The sequence below is a fragment of the Macrobrachium rosenbergii genome, chromosome 53 (genome assembly GCF_040412425.1).
Source record: "Macrobrachium rosenbergii isolate ZJJX-2024 chromosome 53, ASM4041242v1, whole genome shotgun sequence".
In the NCBI taxonomy this organism is placed as follows: Eukaryota; Metazoa; Arthropoda; class Malacostraca; order Decapoda; family Palaemonidae; genus Macrobrachium; species Macrobrachium rosenbergii.
Window position 1 is genome coordinate 8,288,110 of NC_089793.1, and position 13,081 is coordinate 8,301,190.

The window sequence follows — 13,081 nt, forward strand, 5'->3', positions numbered from 1 at the left end:
AGTTTATTCTTCTTGTTTTGCCCATGACTCATCTCGTGTCATCCGTGCCCTTAAAACTCCTCTTACTCCTGCAGGCGGCGGAGAAGGACGCCACGATGCAGGTGACGACGACGGTCAAGGAAGACGGGGGCGTGGACATCGGGTCCTCCCTACGGAACACGCTGAAGGTCGGACTGTCCGTCGTGCCCATGGTTGAGGAAGCCTTAGAGGAGGCGGAGGCGTCCGGCAAGGACACTCCGGTGGACGCGCAAGCTTCCCTGAAGGAAGCGCTGAAGTTGCCTTTAAGTGTAGTGCCTGAGAGCCTGGAGGCTGTTCAGGACGCCGGCGAGCGGGAGGGGCTGCGGGAGAGGATCGTGACCCCTTCCAGGGACAAGGAGAGGGGCGGAGGGGGAGGGGGAGGGAGTGGCGTGGACAGTGGCGGGGAGGAGGTGGAGGACGACGGGCTGGACAGGACAGTGGTGAGTGGGGAGGTGGACCCCCTGCAGGGGAAGAGGGACGCCTGGATCGCCGCCAGCGACAGCGGCAGCATGACCAGTCGGGGCAGTTTGTTTAAGTTCAATAAAAAAGACAAGATGAAAAGGGAGCGCTCCCAGGACAGTGAGAGTGACTCCACGGTGATCAAGGTCGACATCCAGCCGGATGACGAGCAGCCTCCGCCGCCGCCCCCGCCCTTCACCGTCTGGCAGATGCTCACCCGCAAGAGGAAGATCATGTCGGAGATGACGCCGAGCAACACCGTCCTCTCCGAGGAGGACGTCCTCGAGCGCTTCTCCATCATCGACCTCTACGCCCGCAGGATCTTCCCCACGGCCTTCTTCATCCTCTTCACCATCTACTGGGTCATGTTCAACTACTACATCACCGACGAGTTCCCTCACGAGAGCAAAGTCCCCAGCGACGGACTCATAGTGGTTTAAAGATGGTTTATATTTTTTACGGTGGGCCCGCGGCCGCGTCGCTTCCCTAGACCGAACTCAGTGGACGGTCGGTAGTTCATGTGACAAAAGAAAGAAAGAAGGAACGAAGGAGGAGGCGAAGGGAGGTATCAGGTAGAAGATGATAGTGATTGATGATGGACGGGTGGGAGGGGGACACGGGGGGGGGGGGCGTCCTTGTTTCGTAAATGGCCCCCCCCTGCCACCTTCTTTCGTCTTCTGGACAAACTCGTGTATCTTAAGCATAAAAACAGTCTTTTATAACATGACGGAATACTTGGATGTAAATAAGCTCTGGGGGAAAACTTCAGCCCAAAATTTGGATACGAAAACTCAAATACACTGGGATTCGGAATGGATCTTCTTTTAGATGCGAGTTGATTACAGAAAAGGACATCCATAGAATATATTCGAGTGTGTCGTCCTAATGATGTTTGAGTTCTTTTTCAAAACAAACCACGCCTTACCTTGGGTGTCATCTGTGAAATGTTTGCTAAACACAATGTTTGTGGGGTGTAGGGACATTCTAGACAAAGGCGAACTGGAGTTGGCCCTTTGTTCACGACAATAAATCAAGAAGACCTGAGTATACTCACCTTTAATTTTGATTTCTCTTTTTTTTTTCTCTCTTTTATTAGTGAAATTTGCGTGTCATTTTATCTGAGGCGGAAACGACATTGATGATCGAAATTAACTAGGGGTGTTTTTAAGTTATAAGTGACGAAAGCACAAGTTAATGATTCTTCGTGACTGAGGCTTCGATGATTTTTTTTTATTTTTGTGTTTTTTTTTATTTTGATACAGACCTATTTTGTCTTTTTTTCCAAAAAAAGTTAAGTACTATTTATTAATGCAGGATTTGTTTCTTTAATTCTTTCTTAGGTTTCTCTTTCAATTTACTCTAGATTAATTGATGGTTTGGTTTTGATACAAATTCAGTGTGGTTCATAAAATACAGATATTTTTCCCCTCTCTCTCTCTCTCTCTCTCTCTCTCTCTCTCTCTCTCTCTCTCTCTCTCTCTCTCTCTCTCTTATTTTTAACACCGAAAAAAAATTAATTCTAGAAACAAAATTATGGCAATTTTGAACTCTTGAAATTTTATTAATATTATTATTATTATTATTATTATTATTATTATTATTATTATTATTATTATTATTATTATTATTATTACTTTCCGTTTGTAGTTAACTTCTTAGCAGTCATTTTATTTCAGAAGCCTCAATGTATTACTTTGTTTTTACTCCTTATCTCGTGATGATTTCCAAGTAATTTACCTTAGCAGCAACACGACCTACAGGTTCCGTATATTAATACTTTTTTATAATGAATGCAGAAAAAAAATACTATATTGTAACGCTTTCTGTAGGCTAATTTTGTACCAAGGTTCATAACTATTAAGACATGTAAATCTTATAAATAGATTATAAATATATATGTAAATGCTTTGACCATAACCACGTCTTACACAAAGATCTCTTGATAACGATAGCAGCCAAATCTTTTTTTTTTGGTAAGGAGCCGACGATACTTGGGGATTGAACATAGTATAAATAACTGTAAATAAGAGAACACTAGTCTATAAATATGTGTACATAGGAAGAGTTATAATAATGTTACAGCAGACCTTGTTAATCTGGAGAAACTAAACGCTGCCTTTCTCACATGCATTCAACTCCTCAGCACTAACAAAATAAAAAATGTACTTTTTTTTTTCATTATCAGTATCCAAATAACACTACTGTGTCATCCGGAACAAAAAATAATAATGATGATTATAAAACACTCGACGATCACTGTCTCATTCCAAAAGAACACAGCATGCAGACGAAATTGCGTCGCCGTTCGAAGCGTCCGAATCGTTTCGCCCAAAAGTATCCGAAACGAGTCTGGACCATCCACAAAAAAGGATAAAAATAAAAGGTGAATTGGAGTTACAGAAAGCAGAGATAAAATAAGATGAAGCCAAAGGAATGAACGAAAGAATAGATTTCATTGGAGCTGAAGAAATTAGAAATAAAACGAAAGGAAGACGAAAATGATCCCGATGTTTCGAACGTGTCACTACAGCAAATCCATCTCCCAAGTCATAGTGAAATAATATCATCTGTAGATATCACGTAGGTAACTTGTTATCATATTGACTCATTCTCAGTGCGCAGATCTAACATGGCGCAAGAGGGATATCTTCTTTTTTTCGTTTTTCTCTTGTCATTCTTTATTTCACTCATTATTTTCTAGCAAATAAAAGAAAAAAAATGTCTAGAATATGTCCGAACCTGACCAACACTCAATCTCGAACACTGTGCCGAGACTGAGCCCCTCGGTACATGGTTCATCGTTCCTGTGTTCAACGCTGCGTAGGTTAGGACTCTCTCTCTCTCTCTCTCTCTCTCTCTCTCTCTCTCTCTCTCTCTCTCTCTCTCTCTCTCTCTCTGTTTGTTTTCCCTCTTCCTTTTATCTGCCTTTGGTATGTTGATCCTTTTTTTTTTAATCCTGCCTTCTCAAGGCTGACGGTTGTGTCATTTTGTGTGTGATGCTAGCAGACACAACCTATAAGATATTTGATAAATATATATATATATTTCCAATAAAAACAAAACAAGACATAAGAACTTTTGATAAATACGGTGATTGAGCGGAGTGTAATATTCTGTGGAAAGGACATTAATAATTTACTGTCATTACGCATTGCCCATATATTTTTTTTTTTACTGAGCAGGAATGAATGAGATACAGGACTCTCGTGAACTGAATCAAGCAAGTAGGCACGTAATTAATGCCCATTTTAAGATATATATCGTAAAAGAATAAGTGAATGCTCAAGATAGTTACAAATCACTTACAATCACTTCATGACTATAAGATGGCGAATCTTTTAATTTCCTGGTGTTTCTGTGTATAATTTTGTGTGAATTTTAACTTTGCTCACTTTTATATATTTTCTTTAATTCCCGAATTGATAAGGAGGGGGGCAGGTTAAGGATATGCCCCTCTACTTCGGGGCAGGGGGTAGTGAAAATTTCGATAAATTCTGTAACTTTTAAAATTTTCCATCAGAGAGCCTACTACATATACGTATATGAAAAAATGTCTCATCTTGTGAACACTCGTACAGAAAGTGATTCGAAAAACTCAATTTTAAAAAACTCGTGATGATTTAAAAAAAAAATAAAATAACAACAAAGACATACGTACTCCAATCTGTTTCCTCATTCATTTCCATTTTCACCCGATTTTTTCTTTTTTTTTTTTTTTTTGTTTCCTACGTCCGTTTCATTATTTTTTTCCTCTCATCATTATCTTTTGGTTTAAGTTTTCACCCTATACTCCTCTTCCTTTATTATTTTGATATGTAAGAGCATTGTTTTATTTGCTACCGAATCTCTTATTAAATTTATCAAAGTATTTTTTGTGTTTTCTTTCAACCCCATTTCTTATTATTATTATTATTATTTTTTTTACTGTCTTCGATGTCAAAACAATTTCTGTTGTAGACAGATACAAAGTCATATGTTAGGTCTTTTGATACTTGAACTCTTCACGACTAGGTTCGTTTGTTTGTAGATGGATATTCATAAATTTTAATTTTCTATTCTGTTTACTGTATGCATACATATTCATACATATATATATATATATATATATATATATATATATATATATATATATATATATATATATATATATATATATATATATATATAGTATATACTCGTATACATATATGCGTATGTATATAGATATATGTATGTATTTATATGTAAATGTAAACACGCACAGTTTGATAAAACACCTGTTTATATAAAAGTACATATGCAACTATCCGTTAACACAGCAGTACATATAGACAGCGTACGCATCAACATACACAGACTGAACCACTCCAGCCCGGCCTCAAGTTTCAACTTTAAATATTCCATTCTCAATCCAAACTTTTAACATTTCCGTTAACTACCGCACTTTGCGGTAAGTACGCCCTGTAGGACACTCGAGCTGTACCGTAATCATTCTGACCTGATCACGCTGTGATTTCATTGCACTCCGTGAACGAGAGTTTCTGAACGAATGATTCCGAGATAGAGTCGCAAAAAAGAAAGCTATTGTTCCTCTCTTCATTGGTAGTCACAAACACACACACACACACACACATACACATACAAGCGTTGAAATCTTTACACGAAGATCTAATCGAAGAATGGAAGTGATTTAAGTGCAGTTTTATTCATTCGCTTGTGTATTTATTTACAGAAAAGGTAGAATGATCAAGTTCTATGGCCCAAATCCCATTTTTTTTTCGTTCCTGCTCCTTAGTACATTATTTTCTCATACGTTTGGAAGATTAACGCTACCAAATAAATTGACTGAATGCTTTTCAACTTAGAATAGCATGACATGGGAGAAATACAGTTATGCGGTATTGTTCACAGCGGACTTGTAATGCACATCACGAAGGAAGTTTGTCTCTAAACTTAATGTTTTGTTGTTGTTAACTTCGAAGTATATACTGTAGAATAGTAAAGAGAGCTAGCCTCAAAAATCATTTTGTATTTGAACGGCCTATGACCTACGACCAACTCCATCCAAAACAAAACAAGTAAAAATGCGCCGAAGTTTCTTCGGCGCAATCGAGTTTTCTGTACAGTCGCTACAGCGTATAATCAAGGCCACCGAAAATAGGTCTATCTTTCGGTGGTCTCGGTATAATGCTGTATGAGCTGCGGCCCATGAAACTTTAACCACGGCCTGGTGGTGGCCTATCCTATATCGTTCCCAGAAGCACGATTATGGCTAACTTTAACCTTAAATAAAATAAAAACTATTGAGGCTAGAGGGCTGCAATTTGGTATGTTTGATGATTGGAGGGTAGATGATCAACATACCAACTTGCAGCCCTCTAGCCTCAGTAATTTTTAAGATCTGAAGGCGGACAGAAAAAAGTGCGGACGGACAGACAAAGCCGGCACAATAGTTTTCTTTTACAAAAAATTTTAAAACCAAACATAAAATTTCTCCCTCAAAAAAAACATTGAATAAATAATCTCCCACGATGTGAATATATCACCTCGCTAATTCTCCTGCAGCCTCGATGAATCAATTAGTCCTACAAGGCTTCCTTCCCGGGGACCCGGTCTTGACGATTCGGGTCATAGCGTTCAGTCCATGAATCTTAACAGAACATGACCCCCAGTTCGATGAATTAGCCTGCATGATTGAAGCTTCAGGTGAACTCCCTGATATCTAAAGCCCTCTAGCTAAGATTTAGTTCGGATTTCATTTTTAATCGATTGAAGTTTTTTACATCCGTGATGGATGTTAATTTTAGGGAGAACTGTAAACAGTAATCATTTTGTTTATCTTGCCGAGCAAATCGTCCCTATTTTGGCAGAGTCGGTGTGTGTTTTTTCAATGTTTTCAGGTAACTGCATTCACTGTGATTTTTTCATGGACTTCTTGTTTCAGCAAATATGTCTCTCTCACCATTCAGTATGTATGGTGAGAAGGACATAATTGATACTTTGCTGAAACAAGAATTCAGTGGGAAAAAATGACCGTCAATGCGTTTGCCTCAAGTAATTGAAAAAGTGCCCATTCGACGCTGCCAAAAAAGGAACGAAATGTCTCTGGATTTGTTCCAAAAGACTAAATGAATAATGTTATGCCCATTAGCACTGGCTAGTTCTCGCTGTCGATCAGCTCCCTAATGTAATATTAAGAAACCTTAAATGCAATTAAAACTGGATCTTTTCCCTACTTTCATATAAGTTTGTTCATCCAGATATTATTGCATTTTAATAGCTGCGTTCGTGACAGGCTGTCTGGGAATGACAGATTTATGAATAAGTTTTTGCAGCGGGCAACAGATTTATCACGAAGCCCCTCAGTGATAGATTTTAAATTTGGTTAAATTAACAGATATATCGAGTGCATTCGTAGAGTGAGAATGTTCTTTTTCTCCCATGTAATCTTCAATGGTCATTCTTCATTTTTTGCAAAGTCAGGTATGCAGCTGATGTGTAGTCTCGATGTTACCTGGCAGAGTTGTTGTTTCTCGTTCATTGTTAATGCGTTGTTCATGAACAAAGTCTTCTCCCGTCTCCGAGATTTTTGAAGATGAAGTGTGAAGATTAATACAAGACTTGGGTTATTGCATTAGAAGCCTCAATAACTGTGGAGGTTTATCTGACGCCGCCAGAGATCCTTGTGCATTGATATTTCAGGACTGGTGGTTCATCGTTATAACGAAAACCTCGCTTAGCTGTTTAATATATTTATTTTAGCAACATGCGCAATCTGTTTCTCTTGAACGTGTCTATTAAATTTCGGCCTTCCAAGTTCATGTTTCACGGACAACTGTAAACAAGTCTTTTGCAGAAATGTTACTTCAGTCTCGTGTAAAATGCTGACCAGTCCCATTTCTAGACTTGCGTGTTCTTTCCATTTCTTTCAGTTGCTTGGCAGGGTTAACTGCGCCTATTTCGGAGGGTTTTGAGAATCATACTTTTCAACTGACGTAGATTACAGTTTTCGGAACATATATCTTATTTGTTGGTGAACAGAAGTTTAAATACCTTTGCCTGTATAAAAGTATGTTTGTGTCCAACAAGCCGTTTTTCTCATGACGGGGATTGGATGTGGATCCAAAGGAAACAAGACAAAAGTAGTGTCCTTTTTCGTCTTTTAGCTACTAAGTTAAAGATAAAACCATGTGCGGAAAACTTCTCATGTGTCCATTTATTTATCTAACATATATATATATATATATATATATTATATATAAATAATATATATATTATAATATATAAGTATACACACATGCATACATATATATATATATATATATATATATATATATATATATATATATATATATATATATATATATATATACACACATATATACATTACTGTTTGTGTGTCACATACACATGCGCAGAAAGACAAAGGGATACGAAATGACATCACGAGGAAAAGACAGAGGGTGAAGGGAGAACGTGTGTGAGACGGGGCCATTATGAAAATTAATTTCGGGTTCCCAAGTGTGTCATTATCGGATTAGACTTCTTAAAACGCTCTTCGTGGTTTGGTTTGAGTTTAATCTCCCTCAAATGGGTCCTCCTGGTCTTTCTTCTAAGACGCTCTGTGCGTGTGTTCTTTCGTCTTTGTTCTTCCATTAGGAGGTTTGGGATTTCTAAATCCCTTCGGGATAGTTTCCACTTTTTTTTTTAATACTTTCTTAATTTACCTTAAAGGTTAATTAGTGTTACTCATTTCATTTTTTTGTAATTTAGGACGTGCTTATATTAGCCTGAGTGTAAGTCCTCATTATTTGTAATTACGTGTTTCCTTTTTGTCACATCCTACTTGTAGGATATTCTTGGGATTGCCACTGTTATCCTCGTCATTTGTTCTAATCCTAACCCATCATATAGGTTATTCTCCGTTTTTCCTGTTAATGGTCCCTTTCCCTGTTTTAGGATAGTGTGCCTCTTCAGGCGTAATTTTTTCTTCTCGTATAATGCTGTCTTTTTTCTTGTTACATCCTTGTCCTGTTAAGGACAGTACTTTTCATGTAGTATTTTTGTCCTTTTAAAGATGGTCTGTGTTTTTCCTGGTAAACATTATCATTTTTAGGATAATCATAATGCCAGAATCTTTCGGTTCTTGCCTGTTTCCCCCATAATTCACTGTCCTATTTTAGGATATATTTTGCGTCCTTTTCAATTACTGCCCTTCTCAGGAAAACCTCAGTTTTTCTCGTTTGGGATTATTGTCTTTATGATATTCTCAGCAAATTCGCATTATATCGTGTTTTAGGATAATCAAAGTTTTTCCTTGTACGAGATCTTTGTTTTGGGGATGTTCTCACAGTTATTTCTGGCGTGTTTACAGTATTTAGGATATTATCGGTGTTCTTATTTTATTCTCCTTATTACAATTTTCTTAGCGTTTCCTTTATCAGTCACTGTCCATGTTAGGATGATTCCCGTTTACCTTGTCTCTGGAGATCGTCAGAATTCCCAGTCTTTCTTTGTTTATATCTTTCTGGTAGTATTCCTGGTGCTTTTTTTTTTTTTTTTTTTTTGCGACATATATCCACGGCAGATATCACTAAGGCTAATCGTGATTGGTGGAACCTCATTCTGCTCACCAACCACCAAATATTACAGTTTGATGACGTCAGACAGTCATAAGCAAAATATCGCCTGTGGATATTTACCGTCAGCTAAAAAAAAAAAATTTTCAATACTTTAAGACACCATCACCTTTGTCGTAAGTCTTTTCGACTGTCAGGGTTGTTTATGTAAACATATATTTATGTCTATGTTGCTTTATCTTTGTTTAATTTGTTATATAGTCGTCCCTGTTTCAAAGTAAGATGCTCTGTTCTTCAGAGTTTTATTTGCAAGTCATTGGGCCTTTTCCGGCTTGCTCAGTTTTGAATGACAGTTATGACAATAATGTCTTCATAACACAACTCCTGGATTCCAGGTATCCTAGATCTTCTAACTGACACCTTCAGTCATCCAGATTTTGCTAAGGCATTTTGTTTTATTAGATTTAATGGCCACTTATTTACTCTTTTTAACAGAACTGTTAAAATGAGGAAATAAAAAGGATAGTCATTGTTTAGTATTTCCATACTTCTTATGGAGTACATTGACTGAAATTATCTGCGTCTCGCTCAACGGTAATTTCTACACTTGTCTATGGCACAGTCTGTCGAATCCTATAAAGCAACTCAAACTATTTATCTTTTAGAAATTGACATATACTGATATCTTTGTCCTTGCTTTGATTTGTAAGCGATTTTCTTTCATTTCAAAAGTCTCGTTCGTTCTGTGAACAGTTGACTGATTTGTACGTTTTGGCCATGCAAGTCGAGTTACTGAAGCTGTGTAAAACACTTGTTTACAATATGAGGAACCCGTACCTCATCTAGACCTCTAATTTGATTTTCCCAAATATTTTCCCCTTTTTAAGAAATGAAGTAGAATGAAGGAACTGCCATACAAAATTCCGGATGTTGAAACAGAAATGGGTCATTTTTACTGCTTTGTAACTGAAATTAAATTTAGCAATCTCCTTCTTAGTTTGTCGTTTTGTTTTATCAAGTTATGTTTTCTTCGGTCATGCGAACCTAATATGAATACTCCAGCATTTATTGCCTCTGGAAAGAGGATACGCTTAGTTTCTCTCGTCTAGAAAAAGAAAATGAAAATAAAAGTAATAGCATAAACAAAATACCTAAGGGATGGGAAATGTGTACGGCCCTTAATAACCTTAGACATATTGCAATACAACAGTTTCTGCCTGTGACATAACTCTCTCTCTCTCTCTCTCTCTCTCTCTCTCTCTCTCTCTCTCTCTCAGCTCTGAATGACCTCATAGGTCATTCAGCGCTTGGCCTGTGGCCTAAATATTATATTCCATTCCACTCCTCTCTCTCTCTCTCTCTCTCTCTCTCTCTCTCTCTCTCTCTCTCTCTCTCAAAAGAATATACCGTTTCGATGATGCTAAAGATTCCTTGTTTCTTCAATATTGAGAGTTTATCAACTGACGAGTACACAGTTACAGCCTACACAGGCCAGTACGCAAGTATACCATATGTATATGGTACGGACATTAGTTTAGTTAACGTTGAATCATATTATTAACGGGATTACGAAATAATGGAACCAATCGTCCTTCCACAAAAAATATGCATAATTACGCAAACGAATAATTATGCATCTTTTATATTATTTCCTTCTGTAAAAATCATGTTATCTGGGAAATCATCCAACGGAAAATCATTTATTAAGAAAAAAAGTATTCTCCCTTCCATCTCGAAATATTTCTTTCCTCCATCAAAAAATTATCGTTAACTTGGATACCAGTCCGTATTTAATTATTTAATTATCCCTGGGTGAAAATATCCCCCTAATTTGTGAATTTCCTTTTGCATAACACAACCTTACGGGGCGATTCATTTTTATCGCTTTTAATGACTTAATTAGGGAAAACATGTCCGTACATCATTATCTCTCTAATTTTTTCCTAATGATGTTTAGTGATTTTTATGAAGACTACACAGTCAATAACACGTTTAAATCATGTTCCGTTTTATTCCGCCATTTCTGGTGGACCCTGCGTAAAAGAATTTGGGTTATTAGGTAAAGTCTGGTATTAATCATTTCTTGCTATTCAAATTTCGTCTTTTCAACGAATGAGAATTCTTCAAATGTATGTCGTTTCAGGAGAATTCAGTCCATCCTCAATTACGTTTTTGTATCTCTCTCTCTCTCTCTCCTCTCTCTCTCTCTCTCTCTCTCTCTCTCTCTCTCTCCTCAAGACAAAATTTTAGGCATATGCGTAATAGTTTATTGTCAATTTTTAGTCGTCTGTCATTCCTTCATGTTCACAAATTTAGGAACAGATATGCTGTTCTCTCGATCAGTTTATGATTCATCATCTTGTATCACCTTTTATTCCTAATTATTCACTCATTCCGACAGTTAGCTCAGTTATCCATCCCAAAATTTATTCATTTATGCGGTGATTTTAAGATCTTTTTGGTCATTTTGATGATCAGGATTGTGAAATAAGTCTAAGCTTCAAAAACCTTACTTTAGTTGTCTGAACTGCACGCGCGCATACACACACACACACACACACACACACACACACACATATATATATATATATATATATATATATATATATATATATATATATATATACAGAGAGAGAGAGAGAGAGAGAGAGAGAGTGCTGACATTCCTTGCTGGTCCCCATCCACACACTGACCAGGTGCAACTTCTCTGATCCAAATGGAACGGGTGGGGACTGACGTGTCCCATCTGATTCTGAACCTTTTTTTGGCCTGGGTCTGGTCTATAGCCTCTCTCATGTAGACATCAAAACGTCCCGAGGTTTTAACCAAAGTCCTGTTAAAAGTAACCTGCCCCAAAAACCAGCACATATCAAACTAACCTCACCTGACCTTGGACTCCGTCTCCCGTCCCCCTCTACTCGCCCCCTCACCCACTTTACCACCACTTTGCAGCAAAACATCAACAACTACACCAGCAAGTAATTTATTGTTGGTGTACCCTGTGCAATTGGGCAACCAAAAGTTTGCAATCCAAGCGTGTTTGAGTCGTGAGTTGCCATAGCAACCAGAAGTGCAGCTTAGGTACGCAGGCAATAAGATGTAATACGATCCTTCCACATCAGGTTCTACTTATCCCAGGGTTCATGCGGATTACCATATATTTAGATATATTATTGAAAACAGATTTTAAAGAAATGGGAAAATATGGCCGTTCATGTAGATAACTAAAAGCGTAATTGTTTTTAACACAAACATAAAATTTTCCTCACTTTATAAAACCAGGTCCATGTTTCTCTCTCTCTCTCTCTCTCTCTCTCTCTCTCTCTCTCTCTCCCAAAACAAGATCATAGAGTTCTACTATCAATACATCATAGATATTTTAAAATAACTTTTAAATGGTCATTTTAGAGGGCGTTTCACCAAGTGACTTAACAAGTAATACTTCTTTTGTTTAATTCGTTTTCCGAACCTAATTTAATCATGTTTTGTCCACACCATATCTTCCCAACCTCTTTGCGAAATTTATCCGAATACAAATTCCTTTCATGAATATATTATATTATCAACTTTTGATTATATTTTTCTGAGTTGATTATTTTTTCTGAACCTGGTTTATTCATGTTTTGTTCACCTTATGTCGTTCCCAACCTCCTTGCGAAAGTTATCGGAATACAAGTTCCTTTCATGAATATATTATATTATCAACTTTTGATTATTTTTTCGGAACCTAATTTAATCATGTTTTGTTCACGCTATATCTTCCCAACCTCCTCGCTAAAGTTATCGGAATGCAAATTCCTTTCATGAATATATTATATTATATTATAATCTATTATATTGGGCATTATATGAAGAAGGGGCGTCTCTACACCTTTAACCAACTTACCGAAAGTGCCAATTAGGGAACGGGGCATGTTACTTCATCAATATGGGCATTACTTAAAATTAATCTTTGGGCATGCAATGACACTTCATTGTTTTTTGTTGATTTGCAAGAGTGAAAGACACAAGGCACAAATAAAAAAAAATCATGTCGAGCGTGTGTA

The 13,081-nt window shown here is 37.3% G+C and overlaps 1 protein-coding gene across 3 annotated transcripts in view; it reads left to right on the plus strand.

The window, feature by feature from the left end:
* LOC136834258 (gamma-aminobutyric acid receptor subunit alpha-6-like) overlaps positions 1 to 4,346 on the plus strand; it is a 462,469-nt gene extending 458,123 nt beyond the window's left edge. For all 3 annotated transcript variants that reach the window (XM_067096604.1, XM_067096603.1, XM_067096605.1), the window contains one exon: positions 75 to 4,346. In XM_067096604.1, the coding sequence (XP_066952705.1) occupies positions 75 to 917 (843 nt within the window). In that variant the 3' untranslated portion in view covers positions 918 to 4,346. The remainder of the gene's footprint in view (positions 1 to 74) is intronic.
* The last annotated feature ends 8,735 nt before the right edge of the window (positions 4,347 to 13,081 follow it).